Consider the following 14440-nt stretch of genomic DNA (forward strand, 5'->3'; position numbering starts at 1 on the left):
ACATTTTCATGTAAATATTTCACAGCTCCTTGTTGAACACCTCTCCTTCGCACTTGGAACACCCTTTCAAACAAGTTCACAAAACCACAGTCCCCCTACCTGCTGCCCCAACCTTGCCTACAACCCCAGCTTTGCCATTCTGCAAGATGACAAAAGGCGAGACAGAAGGCTAGTAAGGGCTGATGTTTACTTTTTAAGACTAATTTGAAATATTTGACAATCAGATTATTCACATAGGGTCTTATGTCACTGGGCCTTTGGAGCATTTCCAGCGGTTCTGTTAACAAAGAGACTATTGTAGGCTAAGTTTAACTAACTTAGTTTAATTAAGGAGGATCATCCTTTTTTTCTACTTTTCTAAGAAAAATTAAATACAACTGTGGCAACATATTATTCATGCTTTCTGTAGACCCTCTTTAATATTTATTAGTGACCTTTGGGGGTTAATTAATGCCAGGACATTTCATCCATGAACTGTTTTCTGATTCAATTTGTTAAATGCAAGTAACCATAAATGATTATAAATCAACTACTGAATCTATTCTACACTTCACCAACTGAAAAAAAAATCATAAAATATTTTTGAAGGTGATTGAGCAAAATGAACTGCTTCCATAAGGCTAGGCGTTTGTGCTCCAACTTTTCTTTTCCTTCACAAAAACACTATTTGAAATACATTTTTCTCAATATGGGAACTACTTTTGTAGAAGAAATCAATTATATTCTTTAGCTTAAATCTTCTCTTTTCCAGCCATGCTCTAATGTATAACTGTACCTTAGAAATGTACCCTGGGGAAAATGCTTCTATTCTTTGCTAAAAATCCATGAATAACATTATGTAGAAATTAATTTACGATAAATGATTTAAAATCTTAGCCTAGAATGGTGTCTTATTCAAATGTCATCAGAAAATGGCACCTCACCCGCAGAAAGGAGTCAAGGGATCCATTCTCCATGTATTCAACTACAATCATTACTGGTCTGCCTGCAAAACAGCAAAGAAACACATTAGGATTATAAACATATTATGGGGCTTTTATAAATCCACCTGTTATACACAGATTATTCACAGTAGTTAAATACGTTACATATTTTCAAAATCCTCATTTATATCACAAGCACAATTCCCTGTCTTATTCTCTAAGAATTATTTTCTTTTTTTTTTTTTGGTACTGGATTAGCTGAACGTGCATCATTCACTCTGGTGTTTTTCCCCTTCAAATGGATCAAAGAAGAGCCTGCTGTTTCCAAATAGCAACACCTGCTGCATAGGTGCGTAACATTCTGGAACATATTTGAGTTAAGGCAAAAAATCCCATATTCGTAAGCCTTGCCCTAGAAATTATAAACTCTGTCCTGTAGTTTTCCTCTCTGAGAAAAACAGCTCAATGATTTAGGGGCCTACAGACGGACAGATAGAAGGGCATGTCACAAAAAAGGCTCTCCTAGATTGGATGTGTGCATTGGGAGTGTATAATCCAGCAAAACTCTGAATTCATATGTTTGTACATACATAACATACACGATGTTACACAAATCATAGTTTTGCTCAACAGCTTTCCTGTATGGTTCCAGGTGGGATCATATTCAAATTGAAGTAGAATAACGTTACATTAATTTCTTAAAAGAATATCCAAATCCGAAGATAAACTTTGAAACTGGGTACTTAACTATATAAAATTTCACTGTGATACTCAAGAATAAACTACCCCTCTAGAACTGCTTGACGGCCCAATTAGCATGCTAATCAGGCTATGCAGCAAGAAGATTTTTAGAATTGTTAATATTACAAAGGAGCCATTCCAACAGATGCAAAACTAAGACAATGAACAAGAATGTTAGAAAGACTGAGAAGCAGACAAGAAGTCTTAAAATGGCAACCTTTTCTTTCCCAAGAATGCCTGTCTCTTTTGGGGTTTGTGGGAAACCAGGGGTGTGCCAATTTATGACACCGTAAGTCTGCCCATTTCACTTTCTTGATACAACACTTACTGTTTCAATATTTTTCAAATCCAAAGGAAGCCTGTTTCGTTGACTTTTTTCTCTGTGCTTCTCAAATTATGTTTGTGTTTTATTTGGAAAAAGGGATGAGAAACACACAGCATTCATGGTGAGAAAGCGTGGAAGGGCATTATGATCGTTCCAGCACAATTGGCCATTTCTGTACATGCTAACTTTCTGTTCAGCTTGGTTAATAGTGGAAGTGCATATTAAACTGTCCATTATATACAATAAGCCACAGCCAGGTGTTTATTTCTCCCGAGGTCTTAGAGCCAACCTTAAATTTAAAAGAGTGAATGAGCCATTTCTCTGTCCCAAAATGTGGACTTGGAGTTCTAGATACCCTGGTGAAGCTCATTCACGTACCTTAGTCTAGTCTTTCTGGAGTTCCTCACAATAATCTTTCATTTCTTCTAATAAAATTCGGGGTTCTTTCTGTATTCACCCTGATGTTTATATCCTCAGTGAATAAAATAATGCTTCATAATGTTAGCACAGCAGTATATATTTTTCTGTGTGATAATTCTCAGATGCCTTAACAGTCTTTTTGGATAGCAAGTGTGGAGAATTACCAGCTTCTTTTTTTTTTAATTGAATGTTTGACCTCAGCTGCAGATGTACATCTGCCACCAAATCAATTTATATTTATCTGCGGCCATTGGTTATACTCTGGTTTTGCATTATAAGCTTAAACAATACATCAGTTTTAAGCTCTTAGACATCACAGCATTTTAAAAATTAATGTTTTCTTCACATTATTCAGCTTGCTAATGATGATGTTGTATAGCCTAGTCTCTTTAGTTTCAAGCACATGAATGCCCTAGATTCCTTTACCTTTACCATTTGCTTACTGTCAAGGGAGTTTGCTTGACAGTTCATTTGCTTACTGTTCACATCTCCATGTGAAAGGAATACTCTATAATCTAGACAAGTAAACAAACAGAAGCCTGATGCTACAGGATCTTACTATATGCGAAACTCTCTCCAGCAAGTAGTAATGTCTAAATTGTGGCAGACAACACCCTCTTGCAGTAAATCATTCTGGGTAAATCAACAACTAAAAGATCTTTGTGGAAGATCTGCATTTGAAGGGAATGACAAATGGAGCTGTTGAGCTTCAAAACAGTGCCCCTAGTTTCCTGTTAGTAATCCTTTGGTGCCCTACAGTTTCTGGAAGCTATTTTGTAAAGTTCTTTTGAGGTTCATAGGCTCTTGTTATATCTTTGATGCTCCTTAGATTAATATCCTTCCACACAAATTATTTTCATACTTTGTAAAAGCAATTTTTAATTCTTGTATGTGCTATCACAAAATATTCCTCTATCAAAAAAAAACCCCAACAAACCGTACATCATTTTGCTCAGAACAACAGTATAAGCTTCTAGGCTAAAGTAACTGTGAAATGTACCTATATTAATTTTTCTGTGGATTTAGGAAAGAGATTTCAGTATTTTTCACTGGGTAATATTAATGAGTTTTAAAACTGCTTGATGTGTTCCTTCAATCACTTGAAGTGATATGCCTTAACAGAAAACCGGCTCCTCTACATGATAGCATAGGAATAGCATGATCTGGTAAATACACCAAAATAAGTAGCATTTGTCTTCAAACAGGTTGCTGTATATTGGAGATCAGCATATCATTATGTATTCGGGAATTTTGGTGACCTATAAATTTACTCACTTAGGCTGATAGCTTCCCACAGACTCAGTCTGTATCACTTGCCATCCTACCTAAATCTCAAATGAACTTGATGCAAGATTGTGTCAAGACATCACAAAAATGAACCCAGCTCTATCACTTGATTATCTAAAGCAAAAATATTAAATCTGGATCCTAACACTAATTTCTCAAATAATCTTTTTGGGTGCTAGCACTTGATAAAAGCCATTCTATTTTGGCTGCAAGTTTGATGTATCACTGAAGATATTTATGTATTCCAACCTGGATTGTGACAGGCAATACAGTGAGACTTTGAGTCAGCATAGTATTTGTCTTTGAAGTACCTGTAGATCAAAAATATCCCTGCTATTGTTTCAGTTGCTGGAAGATATAGTAAAAATCTGCTACATAGCAGATTCCAGTGGGTACTTTTATCATCAAAGCGGTAACACACAGGTTCTATTCCCAGCAAACAATTCTTTTCCAATAATTTTATAGGTTTGCAAATTTCATACAAGGATGTCTAAATATTTTACAAATGTAAGTACATCAGACATCAGGAAACATAAGATAGGAAACATCTTGATTTCAGAGGTGTGGTAGGAAAAACAGGTTCAGGAAATCAAGTGGCCCTCTCCGTCTAGTCAGTATAGTATTCCCAACCAGGCTGTGTCTGGTTACCAATACACGATGTTGTATTTTCTTCCCTAGATCAGAGAGGCGCTTGAGTGATTCCATTGTGTGTTTGTGTTGTATGAACAGACTCTCCACAAACAATTGAAGGAATGGGAGCAATTGGCTCTGGAGAAGCTGGCTGAGACGTGAAGACGAGCAGCTGACTCTGGCACATCCAAGGGTGTAATCCAACACTGGGCACCTCAGTCCAGAGACCAAGCCACCAGTCCTAAAGACATGCAGTGGGACAGCTCAGACTGCAATCTGGGATACTTAATCACCAAAGAGTCAGCGGGTGGCAGCCAACCCAAGGCTTGTGTAGAACAAAGTTGTTGGTAAGACAAAAGGCTATGGATTACATTAGTTGATGTTATTTCATTTTAGCTGTAAAGAGCAGTCCAGAAAAGATTAAGGTCTGTGCTGAATGCTGTACAGAGACAGAATACTGCTTTTGCTTTAAAGAGGGCAACAAAATTGAGTTTGAAAAATAATACTGGGAGATTTCTAAACTAGCATAATGTTTGCCTCTAGACAAAGAAAAAAAGAAAAAAGACTATTACTTAGATTATGAAAATCCTTGTTGCTCTCATGGTATTAAAAAAGATGAATTCTTCATCCTTAAAGCAAGGACAGGAGTGAATAAAGGCGAGGGTCAGAGAAGTCTCTGATATAGAGAAGCAATCTTGTATTATTTTATCACAGGGTAGCCTAATGCAATTCTGGAAGGCATCAAATTATTTTCCTATATTTATGATTGTTTATATGTATGAAAAATGGACATCTTTACTTGAAGAAACAGGTTTAAGGACATACAGCAGTGGGAAGCAATACAGATGGAAGTCTGGAAAGGACTCAGGGCTCAGAAGGATGACACAGGCTGCAGCACAGAGACAGCGATGCCAGCGCTGAGTGAGCCTGCTACATAAGCACATCAGCACCTGCAAGAGCTCACATGTAGCCCCATGGAACTCTGTATAGTCAAGAGAGCATGCAGAAAAAGACACTCCTGTGACTGATGATGAGTCCCATCTGCAGCATCTGGGCGCCTCACCAGATACATGGACACCCAAACTCTAGTTCAAAGACTTGAGCAGGTGAGTGTTTTCACACAGATACAGGCATAGGCACCGGAGAAGTACCTGAGGAACAACTGAGTTAATTTTACAGTCAAGGTCCACCTAAGAGAAGGCATGGAAAAAGGTCACTGAAAAAGGCGTAATCTTGGGCTGAGGACTGGGAATAAAAGACAGAGGTCAAGAGCATCTAGGAACTAAAAACTGTGGATGCTGGTGGAGAAGAGCACACAACCTCATGTTCAAACTGGGGAAGGACAAAGTAAAAAAAAGTTTGAAGATGGATTCAATGACCAAATCAGTCAAACAAATCATTCTTGTAGCAGCTTTGGATACCTGGCAGTGCTGGAGTAAGGAATATTGTGAGAAAATAGACTTTTAAAGAATAAGAATTATATAGTATTCTGGGGCGATAGGTCTTAACCCCAAATATGGATTTTACACACTATGTAAATACCACATTTAGTGTTTGCAGCACCTTAGTGTAACAAATTTATCATTTTACTACATACTTATGATAACAATATGAAATTATAATTGCATTTATACATGACATATACTGATATCGCAGCCACATTCACTGTTTTCATCATACTTCCTGTGAAACTGCAAATATTCCCAGCCCAGAAATGTGTCTGGGCTATTGGCTAAAGCAGTCTCACCTCCTTGCATATGGAGTAACTCTAGCTCTGACAAATCCATTTCAGACTCCCAACATCTCGGAAAACCAGACTCAACACGCAAGTGCAGTATTGGTGCTTGGCATGATGCAGGAAAAGGATATGAATTTCATTCTTCAGAACTTTGATGAATCTGTAGAAGCTGCACAGGTTATTCATTGTTTTAGTGCAACTACTACCTTGTGACAAGAAGCTGACTGGTTTTGACAAGGTGGGTTTTCTTCCCTAAGAAAGTTTTTCTTTCTCCCACCCAGCTGTACTGCAATGCCATTAGAATAAAATCAGCAAAAATGACAAACCATCTTTATGATGTCATGCCACCTCAGAATATGTTGCAATTTTGTATTTTGCACTGATCAATCTACTTGACATTTTTTTTAATAAGCAGAAATACAAAAAGAAAAAACACAAACATTGCAGAATAATGTGATATAAATTATAATTAAAACTTACATTGTATATATTTTTAGTTCTCCTTTTCTTTTTCCATAACACAAGATTTTGAGAGTGTGTAATTTGACTGGTAAAGTGACGAATAAGGAGGAGAATTTGAAGTGTCATATTAATGACAAAATATTCAGCTTGTTGTCTCCTGTTGTCATTTTAAATAATGCAGCAAAGCCCACTTGAATGAATTTTTTATGTAAGATGAATCCACCAAAAAGAATACAGTTAGTACTTGTTCATTTCTACAGTCTTTACTTATAATGAAATCTTCATTACTCATTATGTCAATAGATCTGTTAACAGAAACACAGGATACTTACTCTTCCACTTAAAACAGCAAAGTTGGAATCCATTTTCTAGTTCGTGTAACAGAATATTGCTCTATAACTTCTGCAGGTCAGAACTTGCATGTCTCAGAAAATTACCTCATTATCAGGCATTTTTTCACTCCAAAGCCATGTTCTGATTTGGTTACAAACTTACCTCCTTCTAAAGCTAAAGAGATAAGACTAACAGAGCAAAATGCACAGGTTTCACTGGGCCTTTCAGCAGTCCAATAGTGTGCAAAACACCCACAGTAAAACTCTCTGTCGTTCACTGAAATGCCCAAGGCTCAGAAGGCATTCCTGGATCTCACACTAATTCTGCTCATCACATACTGCTCCAAGTAAGAGAATCACTTGCCATGGCACTGCAGCTTCTTCACTCCTGCTGCTAATACTGATGCTTTCGTATGAACCAGAGAACTAATTTCAGGGAACTAAAAAAATAATATTCTTTCCATAACACAAAACCCATGGAGGAAAAAGGACAGAAAGAAAACTAAGGATTATGTGAAAGCAATTGAAAAAACATCTGCTGAGTTTTGCATTGTTAGCCCACATCAATACACATGAAGCCAACGGGAATTCTCCTGCAAGCCATCCCACTTGCACTACTGACTCACATTACAGAAGGTCCCTGCCTAAGACCTGTGTTCCAAGCAGCCTCAAAAAATAGAAGTTGCAGTTCCAAACCCCTTTTTGAGACTTCAGAAGCCAGAGGTTGCAAACAAGGTAGCATTAGCATACATACATCTTGCTGTTGCAAGAAATCACATAGATGTAGCCTACTTATCTTGCTATTAGTACTCTTCCTATTTTCCTATATTTATAGGCCACTATTTATAGACCACTTTTCATTAGTTAAGTTAGTTTAGTCAAGGGAAGGTACCTTTGCAAAATCCAAAAAGACAAAATAGATGAATGAGCATAAGTTACTCTCTATTTTTTAGTGAACTATGGCCAAAATCCCGAATCAGAGCAATGAACAGAGGTCAAGGATTGCATTTTTTACTATCCTCTCAAATATTATCCTATTTTAAACCAAGAAATACCAACATTAAAGGCAGCCTTTATCGCTGTATAAGTAGACAGGAGAAAGTAAACTAGTTTCTGTGCAAGAATAAGTAATTTGTTAATGACTAGCCACAAAAAAAAAAAAAAAAAAAATTGGCTGCTCAGTTTTTATTTATGTTCTGGGGGAGGAAAAAAAGATAAATTAAGCTTTTAATAGAACTGATTCTAGCATAAGATTTAGATTGCTTGACTTTTGACTTAGAACCCTAAATATTCCAGGACTTCAGCTTCAGCACTGAAGCAAAGAACAATAAAAAAATACCCATAATAAATAACAGACTTTGTTTTCATTCAGTTTGAGAGATACTTTTGCCAAGTTAGATTAATTAACAATTAACCTCACTTTTTTATAACTGAATTTCAGCATATTTTGCTTAATCTAATGATATTTCACACTTAAGTTACTCTTAACATTTTTAGCGTTTATACCACTCTACATCCTCTTGTGGAAAGAGCAAGGGATGTTCTTTGGTTCAAAATTAGTTCAGAGTGTGACCGCATCAAGGATCACTTGCCCTATTGACCCAGAGCAGGTAAAGGAATTGAAACAAAATTAAGTCTGTGTACCAGGGGCTTCTGCACTTCGTCAATATCCATGATACATAACAGGTACTTATGGGACATAAGAAACAAAGCTTATTTAATCTCTATTGTGAATTTACCCATTATCATAGGTGTGTTATATTTAGAAGGTGTAAGCTACAAAAGAAATTTGAAAATGAGCAAAATAAAAAAATTGCATGCATAAGGTTACAGTAAAACACGTTTTTGTGCTTTCATAAGTATAATGACCTGGTTAAGGAATTGTTTTAATCCTATTCTGAAATGTCAGGGCATTTTTTGATTATTCATTACTGTGCCTGATTGTGAGCTTTATAAGATTCTGACATGTCTTGCACTTCAGAACATCCTTTATGCATTTTTTTCCATTTACTACTGAGCACACATTTTGCTCCTATTTCCCTTTGGTCTATACAAACTTTAAACTTCTGAGCTATACAAAACTGATGAGCCACCACCTCCTTCTTCATTATTTATGAGTGTCTTGCTGCTTTCTACAGATGAGAAAGATTAATTTCTCATTTCAAGAAGCACTGGAGGCCACATATCAATACTCCTTAAGTTTCTAAAATCCACAAAGGAAACTTTGGTTGTAACGTGTGAATTGCTAAATCCAAAATTAAGAAAACAAAATATCATAAGTCAGGGCTCTAACAAATAAATTATACACTGGACCAAACCTTGTGACATTTTTGTGATGTCTTTGGTTTTTTTCTTATTTCTCTTTCAGGTTTTCTACCTTCAAGATATGAAGACACACATTCTCAAGCTTCTCCCTTCAACTCTGATTTTGATCATAAACAAAAAACCAAGAGTTATAATGAAGACTGGTCAAGTAGCAAACTTTAGATGCAGAGTTTTATAGACAAGCATATATATCTTGAAAACATAAGAAAAATATAGAAACTCATTGATGCATGAAGAAGAAAACCAAAAGCATTCATTTCCCATAACACAACTCCTGTAACTGTGCGGACATAGCTAACAATAACTAGATTTTTTTTTCCTGAGAAAGAAGGCGGCATTTCAGTGGAAAGACTCAAATTTTCATAACTATACATCACAAACAGGTCCTATGAGTCAGTCCAGAATTGTTCACCAACTTTATAAGGCACCTAAACAGGCTTGTCAAATACCAGTGTGTAAAATCCAGAGTTAGGCAGATTATTTTCCATACATGTAGGAATGTTATTTCAGCAAGTTGAATTTGGTAAAGGTACATTGGTTTCCTACCTAAAACAGACCAAAAACCCCTAAACATTTTTCAAGTTAACTATTCCCTCCAACTTCCACCTCACAAAAAATCAAATAATCTGTATCTGCTTTCACATCCAATGCTTTACTGCTGCGTTAAAAAGAGAGTTCAGGTTTCCTCCCTCCCCTTTCATCTTGAAACAAAGAATAGTGTGTGTTATTTACAAATATGTGCTTGTTTACAAATACATTTCTGTGTGTATCCATCAGGCTCCTCCAGCTCTCCTCTTCTAGTTTTCTGTTCCTGCTAGTAATGAACAGCAACTTGCTTCAATTCACATGCTTCTTACAATAAAATACCACCTTTTCTGTAGTCAGATTTTAAAAAATATGCAACAGTGGTGTACATTATGCAAAAATGACCACATATGCAAATAAACTTTTCTGAACTTCTAGGGATAAAATGTTTGGAATTGTTTACGATGACCATCTAAGCATGGAAATTGCTATTTAGCAAGGGTGGAGAATGACCTCCTTTCATCACATCCTGTCCTACGCTCAGAGCTTAATTCCAGTTCTACAGTTCAAGCTAAACCCTAATGGACCAGCACAAAAAAAAGCTTATCTCACTATTGATGGGACTTATTGCTCAATCCATATTTTGGTTCTGAAGTACTTCCTGCCTGCCTAATGGAAACGTCCATATTCATGTGGACTTCTAACCTCAGAAAATACACACCATTATGTATTAGTTGTAGGGTTTACAGGTTAGACATACCAGTGAAATAGCACTGAGGCTGGAAAAAATAAACTGGAAGAGCCATTTGGCTCAGATATACTAGAAAATGCATATGCAATAAAAGAATCAATTCGTTAGTTACTGAGAAAGGAATAGCAATTTTCATTTAATAACAAATACAGCAGTTTAGGTGCTGGAATCCAGAGTAGGGGAAAATGCGTTAACTGAAAAAAAAAAGAAGTTACTTTTCTCATTATTGGTGTACTAATAACTGTAGTTGAGTTTCACTATGAACAACAGCTCCTTGATGGTTCTTCTTGAGTAATTTTGTTCAATAAGGATCTGTCAATACAATTTGTTTTCAATTGTCGGTTTATACAATATCAAGAATAACGGGCTCACTCAGGTGCACTTGGAAATTGTAATAAAATATTAATTTTTGGGAAAAAGAAAGCTGATAATCATTGGTTTAGTATTCTACAGCTATATCTGAGTTCTTTGAGAAGCTCCCTGTAATAAATGTGAACATTACAACGTATGTTAGTCATAGAAAACCAGGCAGTAAAACAGTGAAAAGTGGATATCCTCTGTATAATGTACTTCATGTGGAGGAGGAGTCCTGTGCTCTATGAATGAAATATGGGGCAATGATCCAGCTGCTGACTACACAGGGAGATCAGAAGATTTCACAAGCAAATTGCAACACTGATGTTCATAGAAAGGTGCACATAGAAAGAAAAATTTTGATGGTTTTTTCCCTCTCCTGCTAATGTAGTTTGAATGGTGAGCAGCATGAAAGGGGTCCGGGAGGTCTGCTTAACAGGAACTTTTCCATAGTTTCTCATAACCTGACACCCATTTCTTGTTGTTCTTGTGAACAGAAAAACTCAGGAAAGGAGTTTAGCTTGAAAGAAACAGTAGGAAATGCATTTGCTTTCCCTCCCTTCCTTTCCAACTCAGCAAGCTTAACAATCTGTCTGACACTCTTCAAAGACAGCAGCATACCATAAATTTTTCTATCCGTAACTTCTGCCAGGCAATATGGGTATGCATTTATGTAAGAAATCCTTTACACATGACTAAAATCAAGAGCTGCCAATACACAGCAGGAGTAGTAAGCTAAGAATTTTCCCCAAATGGAGCAAACAACACTGAACTTAGTTTGGAAGAGGTGGAATTTGAAAAAAAATAGATGTGGCACTGTCAATTTAGTTATTTGGTTTTTAACAACATGCGTATATATGTGTATATTTGTGCATGTGTAATTAAAAGGAAAATGTAAACTACCACAGCTTGTGCCAGTGCAAGTCTGATGAGGAGTGTAAACTGCTAAGTGGTTTAAGAATTCTATTTAATATGTAAGGATATCACATGAGAGAATGAACTTATTACTTATGTGAATCCATCTGTCATTATAGACCTACATCAACTACATCATGTGAATTTGTACTGCTAACAGGTGGGATAATTAGAAACTAAGTAATTTGTGACATAAATAATCAATACATCAAAACGAGCTATTGTCTGAAAATGGCCTTGTTTTTGCAAAAATCTAGGATAGATATTTGCAGGCCTGCTAAAAGCTTTACTTCTAGTGAAATGGCAGTATAGCAGTGACAGACTTCTGATGTAACTACCAAATATAAGCACTATTGCATTCACATTATTATGTCTAGGCTTAAAAACCACCTACATTTGAGGCAATCTATTTATACAGAAAGATGTAATGCCTCATGCCAGCAGCATAAATTAATCTTTAAGTTGGCTAAATGAGGATACCTTTTACGTAAGTGAACCTCTGCAGAGTGCAAAAGCAGACACCATATTACACAAAGCTGAACATCATCTGTCAGTGCAATGGTAAAAGAAATACACTCCCTCCAACTACTGAATGAAAAGTAAAAAGGGAAAAAAGGAAACTAACACCTACATTGCCCTGCCAAGTTGATTCTCAAACACTTATTTATAGCATGATTTCCACTTTATTTCTGTGTTTCCTGTAAAACATCTGTGGGGGATTTTGTAGGGAAAAAAAAAAAAGATGTAAAAGCATTTCGTCTTTAGTAAGGAATAAATTTTCCAACTATTTTGGAGTAAATCTGACACTTAGCTTGAGTTAAAGGTTTTGGAAAGTAAAAACCATCTCATTATCTTTGTTCCAATGACCGTAATAGCAGAATAATGCAGGCATTTTAAGCCTTCCATGTAGTTAAATGCACTGAAATCTTACACAAAAGCTATATGTGAAGCAATTATGTCATAATTCAGCAAAGTTATTAAACATTAAGTACTTCTGTTAGGTTTATGAAAGCTAGTGGCCAATATGAGCCCAACATCTCAGATAATAGAAGTGGGGTCACTGTGCTATCAAAAGCAGCAATTGAGCATGCCTCCCTGCAGTATCAATACACAGCAACCCTCTCACTTTTAATGAGAGAGGGGAAGCCTTGGAGGCCGCATCAAGACTGCAATGGGGAATTGATTTTGCCTGCCTGTTGCTGTTCTTACAGCCAGAGGCTGCCATGATAACACAGACATCATTGCTTAAATACCTTCTTGGAGTATTGTTGCCTTGGGTGTCTTTGTTCCTTGGTAAAGCAATAGTCAGAAAAAAGGTCAGGTGTTTAGTGCAGTGGTTTTCAATAAAAAGGAACAAAGGGTACATCCCTTCTGTTTGTACTAAAGCTATTAAGGATACCAGGATGAACTTATATTTTCCACTGAATCATACACAGTAAGAGATTCAGTTCTGAGTCTCTCACATCCTTTATCAGTATTCCCTTCAACAGACCTCTTAAAAAGAAATGTATTAAACGTGTGGGTTTTTCCTCACATGCATGGCAAAGCTGGTTTTAGCAATTTAGACAGTTATCATGAAATGGAAATAGCATCCTCTGATCATCTCTGTAACAAAGAGAAGCAATTCAGAATTAAGATTATGCTTAATGTAAATACCAATGTGATAAAGTAAAAAATAAAGAGTTAAATAGCAGCACTACACGTGAGATTGTTAGGATATATTTGTTAACAGCAATTTCTGACTTGTACTATGGAGTTTCATGCTACCTGGCCCCCCACATGCACTCTTTCCCAAAGGAACATGTCTCGTCCATTGGCCTTATTACAGTTCTTCACTGGCTTTCAACTACCTGACAATCCTCACTTTCTGGCAGGTGGGCAGTGCCTCCCTTTCTGTGAGGTTGCTTCTTGGCTCATTTTTTTTGTTGTTGACATGATCAATAACATGTATTTCCATTACCTTGCTATTCTATATGTTGCACATCATGTAGCTTTATTTCCATTTTTTTTCTGTTTTGAATATTTCATCAGATTGAATTAGAATTCTTAGTAAAAGACATTTAATAGCAAGAAATTTTGAAACCATGTTTAAGACTTCTGATTTAAGTCCAAAAAATGTGATAAAAAGCTTTACAAGCACTCAGAAAACAACAGTCCTAACTACCTCATAAAATGAACGTGTAGGTAGATACATAGTTGAGTAGCCAGTTCATAAGTGCACCTAAACCATTTTTTAATCGAATAGATTTATGCTATACATAACACTACATTCAAAACAGAATTTTATGGGGCCTGGACTATTACCTCTTCCACACAGTTGTTCGGTCACAGATACCAATCTCATTGTGACTTTGACTGCCAATAGCCTAAAGGCTATTAAACACTCTGATATCCCAAGGAGAAAAATATGAAAGTATTTTAAACTGCTAAAAAAAGACAGCCAAACAGTAATAAGAAAAGACATCAAAGTTGCTGAGAATTTTCTATTTAAAGAAAATAAACAAAGACATAATAGAACTTAAAAAAAGGAAAAGAATTATCTTGTATTAGTGAGGCCTATAATTATTGCAATACATACAATGGAACAGAGGGAAGTAGAACAGTTTCTTTTGTATAGCAAATCAATAACATAATGTAATTTTTCAATTTTTTCTCTACTTTTACCATAAGAGATTTTTCTCTTTAAGAAAAACTGTGAGTAACATTAGACGT

General features: G+C 36.1%; 1 protein-coding gene across 7 annotated transcripts in view; it reads right to left on the reverse strand.

The window, feature by feature from the left end:
• LOC115601713 (ephrin type-A receptor 6) overlaps positions 1-14440 on the reverse strand; it is a 490729-nt gene that overhangs the window by 76414 nt on the left and 399875 nt on the right. For all 7 annotated transcript variants that reach the window (XM_030472043.1, XM_030472041.1, XM_030472045.1 and 4 more), the window contains one exon: positions 924-985. In XM_030472043.1, the coding sequence (XP_030327903.1) occupies positions 924-985 (62 nt within the window). The remainder of the gene's footprint in view (positions 1-923; positions 986-14440) is intronic.

The sequence above is a fragment of the Strigops habroptila genome, chromosome 2 (genome assembly GCF_004027225.2).
Source record: "Strigops habroptila isolate Jane chromosome 2, bStrHab1.2.pri, whole genome shotgun sequence".
NCBI lineage: Eukaryota > Metazoa > Chordata > Aves > Psittaciformes > Psittacidae > Strigops > Strigops habroptila.